Source organism: Barbatula barbatula, assembly GCF_947034865.1.
Source record: "Barbatula barbatula genome assembly, chromosome: 15".
NCBI lineage: Eukaryota > Metazoa > Chordata > Actinopteri > Cypriniformes > Nemacheilidae > Barbatula > Barbatula barbatula.
The window spans coordinates 7,731,542-7,747,471 of NC_136778.1; the positions used below are offsets into that span (position 1 = coordinate 7,731,542).

At 42.1% G+C, this 15,930-nt stretch overlaps 2 protein-coding genes across 11 annotated transcripts in view; both read left to right on the forward strand.

Moving 5' to 3' along the window:
• sash1a (SAM and SH3 domain containing 1a) overlaps positions 1-2,653 on the forward strand; it is a 181,614-nt gene extending 178,961 nt beyond the window's left edge. For 8 of the 9 annotated variants that reach the window (XM_079474421.1, XM_079474422.1, XM_079474427.1 and 5 more), the window contains one exon: positions 44-2,653. In XM_079474421.1, coding sequence (XP_079330547.1) covers positions 44-304 — 261 coding nt within the window. In that variant the 3' untranslated portion in view covers positions 305-2,653. The remainder of the gene's footprint in view (positions 1-43) is intronic. The other variant, XM_079474429.1, reaches the window with a different exon arrangement.
• A 1,240-nt stretch (positions 2,654-3,893) lies between these two features.
• Positions 3,894-15,930, forward strand: part of usta (uronyl 2-sulfotransferase a) — a 52,091-nt gene continuing 40,054 nt past the window's right edge. For both annotated transcript variants that reach the window (XM_079474703.1, XM_079474704.1), the window contains exon 1: positions 3,894-4,357. In XM_079474703.1, the coding sequence (XP_079330829.1) occupies positions 4,132-4,357 (226 nt within the window). In that variant the 5' untranslated portion in view covers positions 3,894-4,131. The remainder of the gene's footprint in view (positions 4,358-15,930) is intronic.

A 15,930-nucleotide genomic window follows, 5' to 3' on the forward strand; every position in this document is an offset into this window, starting at 1 on the left:
ATACATAAATTGATTCAATTAAATTCTACTTTTTTCTCCACAGATTCCCTCAGGAGGTTTGACCGAAATGTATCGTAAACCAGTGTCTCCTGTTCACGTGAGCTCTCTTTCTGATTGGCTTGTGTCAATTGGAATGCCCATGTATTGTGCCCCTCTAATGGCTGCAGGCTTTGACACTCTGGGCCGGTTGTCATCCTTGAATGAGGCAAGCGCGAGGGAGGCGGGGCTGAAGGAGGAGCATCACATACGTATTCTTCTCATCGAGGCTCAGCTAGTCACAGCCAACAGTTCAGTACAGTCATAAAACAGACGTGAGGGTATATAACTGATATGAAATTGATGAAACTCATCTGACAGGCAACAACTGCCCTATCTGTTGGAGCATACCAAGAATCTATTTCAGAAATCTGTCTTCTGGTATTCTCACAGCTGTCTGACGCTTACAGCAATGACTGATTTGGCTTCCTAGGACTGTTAAGGAGGGCTTTCCAACAGATGTTTCTATAGAGATTGGCTCGCATAAACTGCCTGTCGAGAGATAGCACAGTTTTTTCAGAGAATCTATTCTTTTGTATGACTCAAAGACTGTTCTCCTTCTTCACTTTTTTCATAAAGTGTAAAATTTATTTAGAAAAAGCTGTAAAGGAAAAAGGTGTTTTTTGTGCTTATTGAAGGACACCAAGTATGGAGAGTATGTCACCTGACCAAAGCAATTTCATTTCATCCAGGTTTTGTTAATATAATGTTACTTTTGTCTCAAAGCATATGTATATTAAATATGTATATCGAAAGAAATGTCCTCTTTGGTGAGTCATGTAAGGGTATGTGTAGAAAATTCTCAAAAGCATGATGTTGCCATATGGGTATATTTAGAGTAATGCACATTTTGATTTCAGGCCAATGGTTTGCCATTGTTTTTGCAGGTATGTATTATGTTTGCATAGAGAGTGATGAAACCATTTCATGAGCCATTTCTCACGGTCCCATTTTAAAGCATCACTTTTTATATTCTGCTTAACATAATACTATATATTCAAAGCACATGTAATCTTTTGGCACAGAAACATGACTTACTCATCAGCTACAGGATATAAATGTTTATTAATGCATACAAAAGATCAGTTATATGTTGCCCCTGTTATCTTAAAAACTATACTGATGGGCATTGTGTACCACTTTACCTTACTCAACTCGTGCATCATACAGCTGTAATATGCTTGCTGAAGTGAAACATGTTTGTTTCCTTGCACTTTGATCGAGACATTTTCGAATTTTTAAAAAGCTTTGAAAGCACACAGTCTTGGCCTTGAAGTTCAAGCAAATCAATTCAAATCAAGACTAGAGAACTGCTCTGACACTAGTGAATTTAAGACTTCAATCATGTGACCAGGTTACGTTTTGCAAGAAAGGATAATGTTGTGGAGTGTACCCTCCACTTGAGTGGATACGTTCTGTTCACCTCCACTCAATAGTGCTAAAAACATACAGTATGCATGCCTTTAAAGGATTTCGCAATGTTTTCTGCTACCAGAACATGTAGTAGTACAGTTGTGTGCATGCACTTGCACAGATATTTATCAATTTTCTTCATATTTTTTGTCACATGAGGTCTTTGTTAACGGTGGGATGGACAAGATATTTCTCACACATCTGGTGTTGGTTGGGGGTGTTCTCTGAAAAAGACAGAGAGCATCTGGCAAACACTTCTCGTAAAAGAAAAAAATGAGCAAAAGCTGACTTCTGCTAGTTACGTTTAGGTATGATTACATATGATGTCATCGCAACTCGTTTACAGTATTACATCACAAGCAGACACAAAAGTGATCATTTCATTCAATTTCTTCCCCCCACAACAATATTGAAATGGACTTTTTGAATAATGAATGAAGAATCATAATATTTGTTTCTTATTCTGTACACTCTTTTGTATCTGATGCAGCACAATTTAAAGACTGTAACCATTTTTAGGGTTAACAACGGAATTTAAAAAAAAAATAGATTCAATAGATTCGATAATATCAGAATGGATGCCTCCATATTTCTGAAGTGGAGGGCTTTGATAATGATGCTTTTTATGTCATTTAAAATATATATAATTTGATGTTACTGTAAAAATGCACTTTATTAAAGAATGATTTTTTCCATTGTAGAGAAAATGACATAACCAATTAACATTTTAATACAGTATGCAAGCAGATTTGCATTCAGGTCATGTGTAAAAGGTCGAGGTGCACTGTGGCAGTCTCTAACAAACAATGTCAAAATTCCAATTCTTGTTGAAAAATTCATTAAAAAACTAATTAAAGAACTTACCATGATCATTTAATTATTTCAACTTGAAAGACGGGAAAACTGGGTTGTAATTACATATCTGAATGATTAACAGAAGTTGCACATTCTGTTTATGTAATTGATATTTAAATAACTTATTTTTATTTTACATCACCAGTAATTATTAGCTGTACTATGCATCATAGAGCAATAGCCTTCCATCTAGTTAGCTGTGCTTCAATAACCATTGTAAAATATATGTATACAAAATGATTTTCAGTTTGCTAATGATTGTCTATAAAATTTTGATTGAGTATTTACAAAAAAATGTCTTAAAATTGTCACTTTGAGGTGTAATTAAAAAGAATATCCTGGCACTGACTGTGTGTGTGTGTGTGTGTGTGTGTGTGTGTATGCATTGGGGTACATTTACATCTCAACTTTAAAAATGTACATTATTTATGTGCGATTTACTTTACAGAGACATAACAATCACAATATACCACTTCGATTTTGCGTTTGCAGTTTCACAAAAGCCGAATATATAGTGGATAAATGTGCATCATTATAGCAATACGCTCGACAATGTTTAAGTGTTTTGAACTACGGAATAATGCCTGGATCATTAAAGTCATACTTTTGGTCAGAAATCTATCCAAAATAGGTTAAATATACTTGAATCGTAATATCATATTTCAATAAAAGGGTTTGAAAAACAATTAGATATTTTCGAACAATAGTAAGCAGAATTTGGGGTTGAAGAGAAGGCATATTTTTGTCCCCTCCCACCTCAGGGTGGGCAATTGGCTGACATGATTTTATTTTTAGTGGTTAAGATAATAAAATATACAAAGACATAGTTTTATTTGATTTCATGCCCCAGTGTAATGAAAAGTATCATATTGCACCATAAATGAATAGCAGTGTCATGATTCTAACAGGAACTTACCAGCCGGGGTGAAAGGGTCAAATTTATGTCAAATGATGTTAGAGCCTCTCAAAAGAACAATGGTTTACTTCTATTGTTTGTTCGTTTATCCTAAAACCATAGTCACAACATGGTCTCACCACAAAAAACATAGTTTGACCGTAACACTTTTACTATATCAAAATCGCGGTTAATTTGTCCAAAGGGGAATACAGAATGAACTTTAACCAGCCCTTTTGTGTGGTTATATTTTTAGTCAAATAAATATACCTTGCTGATAAAAACCAATAGAAAGTGTAACCGATTTAACGGTTAAAATGTGAACTTTATTGGTTTTAATGGAAACTATAATGGCATTAACTGGTATTTGATGGATTTTTTTACCTGGCAGGTGCATCCTATTGGAATGATGCCCAAAACACACTACACAAATTGTAATAGAAAAAGCTAAAGTTATTCAAATGGAAATCCTGAATGCAAACTAGAATTTCTGTGATGTTTCTATTTTGTTTTCAGCGAGGAAAATAAATAAACGCGCGGTCGTTAGCAACCAGAATGTATGTCCGTTAAGAGTCGAGGGTGGTTGAGCGATGCTCTGTTTGATACTCGTGTTTCGTCAACTCTCCGCTTGGTGGTGCTAAGCGACTCAAGTCAGCGCGTGAGTTTTTCAGTCCATCCTCCGGCTGAACTCTTTCCTCCACATTCAGTAATCCGACACCGACACTAACCCTAAAAAGCAGAGGATGGATTCACAACTTCATTCGCAAAAATACCTCAGCGAGATCGGACCCGACGACGGGTGAACATCAGATCGCGCGCGCGGTCTTAGTAGCTTGGGAAGCGAGTTCATGTTTTACACGTTGAGCAAAAAGTTTTCATCTACAGAGGCGGATGGGTGACTACCATTCTCGGCGCTTCCATGTGAGAAGACGATGAAGCATTACAACAGCAGTCCTCGTCTAAACAACCAGACCGCGAATCACAGCAGAGAGAGAAACAACAGGAAGGGACTTTGGTTATCGACTCTCGGGCTTCGCTTCTCTCTGCGCGATTATGGTTACTGCATGGCCACCCTGCTGCTCTTCTGCCTGGGTTCGCTCTTTTATCAGCTGAACGGAGGACCCCCTAAAGTCCTGCTGGAGATCAGGCAGTACCTCGGTAAGTTTTCTCTGTGCTTGGTTGAGTCGTGCCGCAATATCGCCGCGTCCGACACGCCGGCTGTGTCGCCGAGGCACATGCTGGATTATCTGCATTTTGTTGGGTAGACGTGTTGGGACAGGTTTGACTTTGGAGAACTTGAGGAGAAAGTCTCCCGTGCAGCTAGGAGTCGAAATCTGTATTTATCTCATTCGGTCGTAATGCAATTGTTAAGTCTGCGGTTACTGTTTGTGACGTAAAGTCGGCTCGTGCTGGCTCTGGATCAAAACAAACCCACGCCGCGTCTCTGTTCCTCATCGCAACTCATCTCTCGCATGGTTGTCCTATCATGTATGGTCGCTCTGTGTGTTTTAACAGTTCTGTTGATGCTTTGGTTAGTTGTGGTTATATCGTTTATAGGCTTTATTTCTACAGTACACTTGTTTTAAGATGTTCTGTCAATTGAAATTGAAGACCGAGACAAAGAAGCAGATCACATGTGCTGTCAGGGAGCATTCTGTGTCATAGTATTGGTATGATGTTCAGCATGAGCATCGCACGACAGCAAGTGAGTTTTCATTAGCATCTGTGCGTGCGTGTGTGTGTGTGTGGATCGAGACATGACCTGGGTCGGACTCAAACCTGGGTCCGTGTGACGACAGCTCTGACCTTATCTTTAATTGAATGCATTCAGTTTGAAGTGTTTTTGTCTTGAACTGCAAGTGACAAGTCTGCAAAGGATTAAAGAGTCACAACAATATGTGTAAATTAATGAATGAATAAAGTGCACAATTTGTGTAACAATTAATTGTAATAATTGACAAAGACTTAAAGTAGACAATTATTATAATTTTAATTATTCATAAGATGTATTTGTTATAATGATTTTTTTCATCTATAATGGACAGTTCACCTAAAAATAAAAATTCTGTTTTGGAGACCACATAGGTAGATGTTTTATCACTGTGCTTTTTTTGCATTAGACAAAACATGATGAAATGTGACTTATTAGGGCTGTCAAGCCAAAGAAGTAATATAAAGATAGTTTATATGACTCAAGTCATGTGAAGTTATGTACTACCAGCTTAAAGTGATGAATAAGACAAAATAATAGAAAACAAAACCTGCAATTGCTCTCGACTGACCTGGCATTTTATATTTTTTGGGGGGGGGCTTTGACACACTTTGACCAGTGTTTCTTTTCAAGAAAGAAAACCATAGAGGTCTGGAACAACATGAGGGTGAGTAACATACAGATGATGGTGTGAACTGTTCCTTCGAGCAAACCGTGTGATGTGTGAGGTGCTGAAACTCTTGAAGTATACTTCAGATTTTTCCAAGTAGCTGCTAACTTGAGAGGATTCTCTCCTGGTCCACGTTCATTTGTCATCTGCTCAAGACTCACTTTGTACCCATCAGCGCTTTCCCAGCTACGGTTGCCAGTCAGCTGCTGAACGCACCCAAACACTGAGGTACACAGACCAGCTTTGACCACAGGAACAGTCAATGTTGAGCGGTCAGAATATATACATGGAGGTTTAGAATGACAAGAGTGAATGTTTAGGTGAACTATTCCTGTTAAATGTCAGTTCTATTGCTAGTCCTGAAAATCCACTGCATGGTTGGTCTAAGCCACAAAATGAGGGATTGCTAATATACACAGCAGGCTTGTTGCTGAGTGGGATTTTTGGATATAGATAAACAGGAATGTGGGATAGGACTGGATGAAAGCTGAAGCTGTGAACAGCCAGCCAGGGATGAATAGCACTCATAGAAACCCACTTAAAGGCAAACATTCTGTGGAGTTATACACAGAGTAATATTGGTTTTATCTACAGACAAGAGCTCTATCTCATTCTCAAATCCGGAGGATGAGCTCCTGTTCTATTTACTTTTAAGAGCAGGTGTTACTTTTGGCATGAGCTGAGTTTTGGTGTGTATACTTTGTGAACATGCGTGTGTTAAAGCACTGTCTCTTGGACGATGGTCAAGTACACTGTTGTTTTGTAGTGTGACAGCCGTGAGCAGGTTCAGAAATGGCCTCTTCTATTCACATTTAAGCTAGAGTAGTTTTTTGGTGTAAAAGTTCTGCACAGTTTAAAGTGAATAGTCTATGTGTGTGCACATGTTTATATATTGAACGATGTGGTATCTTTGGAATGTTTCAGCTTGCTGAAAATGAGAGCGCTAGTCGCTCTTTGCTGCGGTGCTTGTAAACAGCGGATGTAAGTGGCACATGTTTGTGTTGCTGTCTGAGGAGTCTTTGCAGTAGTTTATCAGGCAGTTTGTGTATGAGTAATAGAAGGTGAATTTCGGGTGTGTGGGTGCCATTAATCATGATTTGTTATGGTGCCATGTCTGTCAGACCCTCTTGGGCAAGTAAATGACACACCATTACACTCCCAGACAAACACACTTTAAAATGCTTTTAGAGGCTCACAAGTGATCCATCAAATATTTTTTCTTTGCCAAAACTATTACCAAATATTACTCACATGCTTATGTAGGGAATGTAGGTTTGAATCTGGCAAGCAGCATGACTCGGGTGGCTTTCACACTTGAAGTTTAGTTCGGAACAGGGCACGGTTCGCATGAAAAATCGCTAATGTGAAAGTTGTCAAGCTAACAAGCGCGCACCTGGCTAATAAGTGCACAGCTGGCTAGCGAACCCGAGACGACCTGAAGGAGGTGGTCTGAGTTCGGTTGCTCTCTAAATGTGGCGCGGTTCGCTTGAATATGAAAGCATCATGAACCCAGGTGTGCACTTGATGAGGTGGTAAAATGACCTGCGCATGCGTTTCAGGCGATTTAAGATATTATAGTGTTGATGATTTACCATGGATACCCTGCATCGTGTTTCTGCCTTGCCAGTGGAATCAGAGCGGCAGGTCAATGGTAATCCACTGTTTCCTCAAAATAGTATGTTTCCAAGCAGCCTGCATACAACGCGCATATAGTAAACCCAAATGTAATTTACTCTGTTGTGCATAATATCACCAAATGAATAAAAGCACAATATATTGATCAGTGTTCTGTTTTCTGTCATGCGGCGTGCACATTTCTGATGACGTAAGACGAATGCAAAGCAGAAGGGTTTGACCATCAAGTTGAGCGTGAAACCAAACAAACACTGCGGGGGGCGCCGGGAACAATCCCACTCAAGTTCAGACCGCAGGAAACGAGCCCAGTCTGAGAAGTGCCTCAGTCCGATTGCTCAGTCCCATCTTCGCAACAACTTTCTAAAAAGTTCTGTTTGATCAGAAATAATCAAATCATTGTTATAACCAGTTTTTCTGGTATACTTCACAGCTGCAATTCGTAACGGTCACGGTTCGTGCCTAGTGCCATGACAGAACGGTCTGACCACATAATGGATTCAGCGGGGTCAGATTCCCTCCACTCTTCCTTCCCTGTCGACTGTCCCGGGAACCCACATGAGCCTGAACTGAACCCGGAATAACTAGTGGTGAGCCAGTTTCCTGACCCTGTGTGCTGCCCGGTTGGGCCAGCGGTCTCATCTATACCCAACAGGGACTTCGAGGGTGGCATTCATCATTGAGTGGCTCACTGGTTCAGCGAGAGAGTTGGGGATTGATGTGTGGAGGTGCTGTGTGCTCTCCGGCCACAGAGTCAGCAGATTTTGTGAGAACCTTTAGGAATTCCACAGGAGGATGCTCTGGACGTTCACTTCACCAGCGTATGAGTACTCATCGGACTTGTTTTAATCCCCAGAGCCATTCGCACTACCATAGCCTGCGTTACCAACACCTACTAGAGAGTTCCCTCCAAATACTCTCATGCCCAGCATCCACGAGACTACATAGCTGAGTAGAGAGCCAAGTCAGTGGATGCATCCCCACTACTGGTCATCCAGTTAGCTGCAGGGCCAGCTGCAGCCTCCCCTTAGCCGGCCACCAAGTCAGCTGCAGCCTTCCCCGAACCGGCCAAAGAGTCAGCGGCTGTGTTCCCAGTGCCAGCTAGCCTTCAACCCATGCTGGCCGCCGAGTCAGCCGAGCCTCCCCATGCCGGCTTCCAAGTCAGTGGCGGCGTTCCCAGGACCAGGAGGCCCACAGTCTAAAGCTGCTCCCACCAAGCCGACCACCAAGTCAGCTGCAGTCCTCCCAGAACGGGTCACCGAGTCTGATGCATCCACCCCGGGCTGGTAGCCCAGTCAGTCTCCCCTGAACTTGCATCCAACTCAGCTGCAGCTTCCCTCGAGCCGACTTCCAAGTCAGCGGCTGTGTCAACGGTTGCTTCCCCAAGCCGGTCTCCTGCAGCCTCCCCCGTGCTGGGCGCCGAGTCAACTGCAACCTCCCCCGTGCTGGCCGCCGAATCAACTGCAGCCTACCCTGTGCTGGCTTACAAATCAGTGGCGGTGTTCTCAGGGCCGAGTCGGCTGCAGCATCCACTCCGCCAAACACAATGCCATCTGCAGTCCCCCCCGTGCCGGCCGCCTAGTCAGCTGCAGCCTCCCCCGTCCCGGCCGCCTAGTCAGCTGCAGCCTTCCCCGTGCCAGCCGGCGAGTCAGCTGCAGCCTTCCCCGTGCCGGCCGCCGAGTCAGCTGCAGCCTCCCCCGTGCCGGCCGCCGAGTCCGCTGCAGCCTCCCCCGTGCCGGCCGCCGAGTCCGCTGCAGCCTCCCCCGTGCCGGTCGCCGAGTCAGCTGCAGCTTCCCCCGTGCCGGCCGCCGAGTCAGCTGCAGCCTTCCCCCGTGCCGGCCGCCGAGTCAGCTGCAGCCTCCCCCGTGCCGGTCGCCGAGTCAGCTGCAGCTTCCCCCGTGCCGGTTGCCGAGTCAGCTGCAGCTTCCCCCGTGCCGGTCGCCGAGTCAGCTGCAGCTTCCCCCGTGCCGGTCGCCGAGTCAGCTGCAGCTTCCCCCGTGCCGGTGGCCGAGTCAGCTGCAGCCTCCCCCGTGCCGGTCGCCAAGTCAGCTGCAGCCTTCCCCTGTGCCGGCCGCCGAGTCAGCTGCAGCCTCCCCCATGCCGGCTTCCCCCTGTTCCTCGTTTATGTTCTGATTTAATGCCTTTTATATTCCTTGTATTTCTCTTGTCTTGTGTTAGACCGTTGCATGTGTTTTAGCCTTGACTACTAGTCTTGTTATTATCTGCCATTCTTGTCTCGTCTAGGCTCCTGTGTCGTTGCATTTGCTGTGCACCCAGATCTCTTCTCTGGTTTCCCTGGACTATCTCTCTCCTCACGCAGTGGGACTTGTTCCTGTGCTCATTTGCTTTCCAGCCTTCCAGTTACAGTGTCGGTCCGGCTAAGGAAGTCAGCACCTGCTATAACCACTCGTTCCCCTCGAAAGCTGCTTCACCCCCCTGTGCAGGCTCAGGGGTGTCCCGGGGTGGTTCACCTCTCTCCCTGAGTTATTGTCATCTCTCCCTGTGGCGTAATCATCTCCCATATGGATCTATTTGCCTGGAGGCTATCATACCTGCCACCGCTGAACTCTCCTTGCCGTCCTAGCCCTGCACCTGTTAACCCCTGCCCCCTCTGTGTGTTTAAGTCTGTTGCCCCATCATGAACTGTGTTATGCTTTATTGTGCTTTAAAAAAATTTATTGTCTTATAAAAAAACGTTCCCCCTGCAATTGAGGAATTGCAAACTCAAAATATCAGGTTACGAAAGACAAAATCAAATGTATTAGTAAAGGACTGTATAGACATTTTGCACTATTTTAAAGATATTTTCCACATAAGGTTAAACAATGCTTGGGAATTTTACAATGGTTTATGAATAAATTATATAGTATACTTATTTTTTTTCATGTGTGCATATTAAATATTACAGTTGTATAATAACTGTTTTTATCTTTTATTTGTGAATACTTATTAAAAGACAATAGAAAAAGGATTTGTTAATGAGAATTTTATTTAAGAATTTGGTTTATTGGAGAACATTTGTTTTATTCTATACTATTTAATTCTTTCTAAATAAATATTCTATATAAATTATATTTTTAATTGTTTAATTATTTATAAATTATTTAAACCAAGCAGACATTTTTTAAATTGTACATGTTAAAGAAATTTCACTGTTAATGTTAATAAAAAAAGACAATCATTTTTATGTTTTGCATTTCTAATCCCTAACTGTACCGAAATCAAACCGAACTGTGACTTAGAAACCGAGCTACGTATCGAACCGTGTATTTTGTGTACCATTACATCTAGTCCACATCTCTCTTATTTTGTTAACTAACTCTTTGAATCTGTTTCGTTCTAATGCTTTACACCTTCAGCCTGTATTTCTACAATAGGGCTGTTGTGTGATGCTTCGATACTGTGGCAAATGGCCTGTGAACAGACGCTGCATAGGTCACTGTGTTGAGGAGCGTTTGGATAAGCTAAACAGTTTGAAGGAAAGAATGAGAGAAGCTACAGTTCACTGGAGTTAAGCACAGCTGCGTATGACTGTCACATTGGAACAATTACACACGTGTTTGATGTAGAGGGAGAATAGGGCTGCTGTATGCACACATTCCTCACATCACGCTAAGAAACAAACACAATCCCCATAGAAACACATTTTCTTCCAATACAGGCATTGCACTTTATAATCCCATATAAAATATAAGGGAGTGCGATTGTTATATAAAAACACAAACACACACATACACTTCAAGTCGCTGCAGTGCCAAGCTGCACTCATGTACGTGTGAGTTTTGGCAGGTGCCATCTTTGCTGTCTTTAGCCGGCTTTTTGGCCATCTCCAGTGGCCGACTAAGAAACGATGAATTGGTTTGAATGTTCATTTCATTAACTCATCTCGCTCACCCCAGTCTGACAGATTTACACGGTGACTTTCTCAAACAGGCTCCGTGGCACTGCACTGAGGTGCAGGTGGGAGCTTTGCAGCAGGAAATGAGTATGCTGAGCTGTCAATAAAACTTTGCCCAGCCATTTAATGTAAACAGTGGTAGTTGTTCGTGGGAATTGGGTTGCCAGATTGTGAACCCGTTTATGAGTATTCAAATGCCACTTTACTGAATAGTGTCCAGTCCTATGAGAGTGGAGAAACAGAAAGTCTATAGAAAGTTTATAGACTCTGTGACTGGACAGCAAACAATATAAGATCTATGATTTGACATTTGAACTTCTCAGTGTAATATGTGCACAGAGAGAGGGAAGGTTCTCACTGGTTTCCTGAATGGCAGGACAAAATTCCTTTTTAAAACCAGTCTTTCTATTTTATTCTCTGTTAAACAAAACTTGAAATGTGTAAATTACATGGCTACACATATTAATGCAGTATTCACAATTCAAATTTTTTAGGGCAGGGGTCTTCAACAGCGGATTCACATTGGTACAGAAGAGGGTCCCCAATTTTCTTCTGGTGAAATGTTTACATTTTCTTTTCACAAAACACAAAATACATTAATGATTCGTCCTCCAGGGTTAGTATAGAAGCATTTCAAAATATAACCTATACTCCAAACTTTGTAACTTTTAATTTGTAACTTTTTACACTTCATTGGCCAAAAATTGTCAATTGACAAAAATCAAGCCTATGTCCTTAAACATAAATGAAACAGCGGTGTGTGCAGTGTGATTCTGTACGATTCGCTTTAGGAGAATTTTTTGGCCTTACTCATTTCCTCCAGAGCATCATTTGCTCTTGCTGCCATGAGTTCGGCGAGGACAGTCGCATATTTTGGCAGCCGTCTGTCAGGATCTTCTGGGTGAGGGGAATATGTGAGGTGTGGTATTTCACATCTGCACATGCTGCTTCTGAACATCTCACAAATCTGTAAAAACACATTTCAAACTGTGGTTCCCAACTTGAACCAGATGTTGAAGAAGACTCGGTAGAGTTATTATAGATAATAATATTGCACCAAATGTTATCGTCAGAGTACTAAAACGAAACAAACGTTTCCCTGGCGAAAGGTTGATGAGGGCACAGCTGGCCCCAGCACTGAATTGTGGGTGGCACAGTCAGTGGTACTTTGGGTGGGGCACCCTTGGCAGTGCCAATAACATTGCCATTGAGGAACATTCCTGAGAACTTGGTTGAAGTAGAAATCTAATCCAAAAGTCACTAACCCCCAGGAACCTCCTCTAGGAAGTTCCTTCGTGTTTTTTAGTGTCATCTGTTTTTTTGTCATCTTGTTTTCGCCTAGGTGATTTTTTTCCCAAAGGAGCAATTACATCATAATTACCAAATTGTAGCATTTTATAAGGTCATTGATCTTCCCAGTGATGCAATTTTACCAAGAGCTCCTTAACCACAAGATGTAGAACATTCCACAAGTCAGCTTCTCAGATCTGTCTAGCGAGCTGCCTTCCAACTGTTTCTATTTTAATTGGTCTTGCTTTGTTGATGCTTTTTGAGTTCGTACAAGGCATGTTTTTTATGGTAGCGTCTTCAGAAATCATTGATTGTTCATTACTGTCATTGGAAGAGGAAATGCTCTGGCATATCACTGTAACTTGTTTGGAATCGTCTGCTTCGTACATTACAATTTACAAGTCAGATCTGTTCGACTAATTTACTGCTTGTGAAAGAACAGAAGTGCGCGCTCTAAAATAGCAACCTTAAATACATGCTGGGCAGATAGGGCAGCCATGCCCGAATCGTTGTGTGTAACCGCTGTGTGCTTGTTGGGTAAAGTGTACATGTCTGTGTTTGTGTTGTGTGTGCCAGGCGCTTAGCTTTCATGTATTATGAAAGAGGTATGGTTGTTTCTGATTTTTCATTTTTTAGAAATGCCAGTTTGCATTTAGAGTGATTTGGTTCAATCATTGCTATCAGTTATGTCCCACATGCCACACTGGACTAGTGTCGCATAAAGGGATAGTCATCCTTTACACCCCCTCATACTGTTTCAGACTCTCTATATTCTCTGGATGTGGAACACAAAAGTAGTCGTTACACAGAAAATATGTTTTTTCAAAAGTGGAAGAAGGAAGTCTTAGAGTTTTGGACAGATGTGAGAGTAAATGGTGACAGAATTGTTAATGCTTTACAATACAAGAATTAAACCAAACACATATAAAACGTCAGTATGTTGTTTCAGTTGGTTAGTAGTGGTAAATGTAGAGGATCAGAGACTGTGGACTCTGTGTACACCAAGAGTTAAGATCCAATTTGTAAATGCCTTTCGCCGTTCAGTTCTTTGTGTTCCCTATTCAATACAGTAAACCACAGAGAAATCAGTTTAGATTTCAGAAGGCTTAGAAACATTGACTTCATCTTTTTATACCAGTGTGTAACACGGTTCAATAAAAGGAAGGAAGGAGGCGGGAACCAACGAACGTAAAACAACTTTTAATATAACAAAAAAATAATAATAAAACAAACTTAAAATCCTGGCGGCTCCCTCATGGTCGACTGCCGGCCACACAAACACAATAAAACATGACATAAAGTCCAGGCCTGGTCCTCTCTCGCCCTTCCCTGTTGTTGCTCCTCTGTTATGCTTCTGGGGCTTCTCTGTGAGAGATGCAAGACCGTTCCCTCATGGCTTTCGTCCCGCCCTGCTCCCCACATACCCCCATCACAGGCTGGGGGTACTCCTGAGACTACACTCTACTTCCCCCGGGGGCCAGTCTCGGAGAAGTAAGCACAAGGAGCAACACAGGTGAGAGAGGGAAGAGTGGAAAAAAAGAAAAAATCCTGGTCCGGTTCCCCGACACACTGTCCTTCGGTCCTCAACCAGCCAAGAAGCTCTTCCTTGCGGTGCCATACAACGGTACTGGACGCTCGGTAGACGGCTCGATCCTCCTCCTCCCCTGGCGGCAGGAGATGGCTCCTCCTCCCCCGTTCCCTGCTCCTTCCCTTCATCCAAACGGCAGCCATCCCACCTCAACCCAGGAGCACGGCAGCGAGGTCTCCGTCCCATCCGAATACTGGCTCCAGCACCACCGCCTCGGGCAGACACTAGCAGACTACCCTGCTCCGAACTCCTCAACACCCCGATCCCCCTCTGCAGCAAGGATATTTCTCTCCTTCCTCTCGGGTTTTGGCACTAATGTAATACAGTTCAATTAAAGGAAGGAGGCAGGAACCAGCGAACGTAAGACAACTTTTAATATAACAAAAACAAACAATAAAACAAACTTAAAATGCCAACACAAACACAATAACACATCACATAAAGTCCAGGCATGGTCCTCTCATGCCCTCATATGCTTCCGGAGTTCCTTTCGCGCCGTTCCCTCACGGCTCTCGTTCTGCCCTGCTCGCCACAAAGTGTAAATAAGTAATGCTGTTTAATTTATGTCATACTAATGCTATGTTAAGCTTAAAGGAACAGTTTGTCTAATAATGTATGATTTGCTTTCTTTCATGAAGCACCTTTTTGGTGCCCCAGTTTTTATTTCCTGTCATTTTATGAGATAAGAGCTTCATCATCCATGTTTGATGTGTGTCACGTGAAACTTTACAAAAGATTAACAAAAAAATATATAAAAACAAACTGTTAAAAAAGGCCCCTTCTCCTGTTTCATTGTGTTACGCTCTGAAAATATCCAGAAAATTCTTTCATTTTTGCAATCATCTGTTATTTTGTAAAAAATAAATAAGTTAATTCTATTTGATGCGATAAATCCAAGACAAGACAAAGACCATCGATAAATGGTCCTGAGAGAATGGTCTTAATACGCAGACCCCATTTTTCTCTTTCCTTCCCTGTCACTTTCTGTCTCCTGTTTCTGCTTGCTCACTAACTTGAAAATAAGGCTCATATGACATGAAGAAAAATAGTTAGGGCTTTAATTATTGCATTGTCATGTTCGAACAAAGCGGTCACATCAGAGTACTTGGATACCCGTATAATCATAATCATAGTTATTTGTTGTGAAACATATTTGTTGAACAAACCTTGTGGTATGATCTTACCAAGTTTGTATGTTGTAATGTGCTGACTGAATGTTCACAAACATTTGAAAACATTGAGCAATATGTCTGATTATTTTTGTACTTTGTATGCCAGAAAGTTTGGACTCAAATCAAACAATTCTATGAGTAAAGAGAAAGATAGAAACGCATGGAAATTCCTCTAGACATAAGGAAATTATGCCATTATGAGAAAATGTTATTTCTCCAGTGTTTATACAATCTCTTCCAAACATGCGTCTGTTTTTTCCACTGTTTTCTTCGTCCTAGACCAAGTCACACTCTTTACTGTATCCTTCCTCACCTCTTCATATGATTTTTGTTTCAGTTTGTCTATCACCAGACGTACAGTATATGAGCAGTGACTTCAAAATGGTTACAAATCCTCCTCTGTAATGTTCCATAAAGACTTTTATAGGCGCTTAATAACTTTACAATTAAACATAACCCGTCCTCCCTAACAGTAGTTAGAGATGAAAGACGGGTTTCAGATGCTAAACCACCCACTGCAGGGTGGTTCATCTCCAAAACCGCAGGCAGTTTCGTTCTTTGTTTTGACTTATCTGGGCTTTTGCCCTTTTTATTTGGGCCGTAAAGATGGCAAGTAAGATAAGCCCTTCTTTAAGACCCCATATCAGACAATGCGCCAAGTTAAATTGCCAAGAATGCAGTCCTGCTTTGGCCTTTTTAATTATTGATTTTCTTTTATTTAGTTTTTCACCATGCTTGTTGCTTCGCAAACAACTGCTTTAGTTTTAACT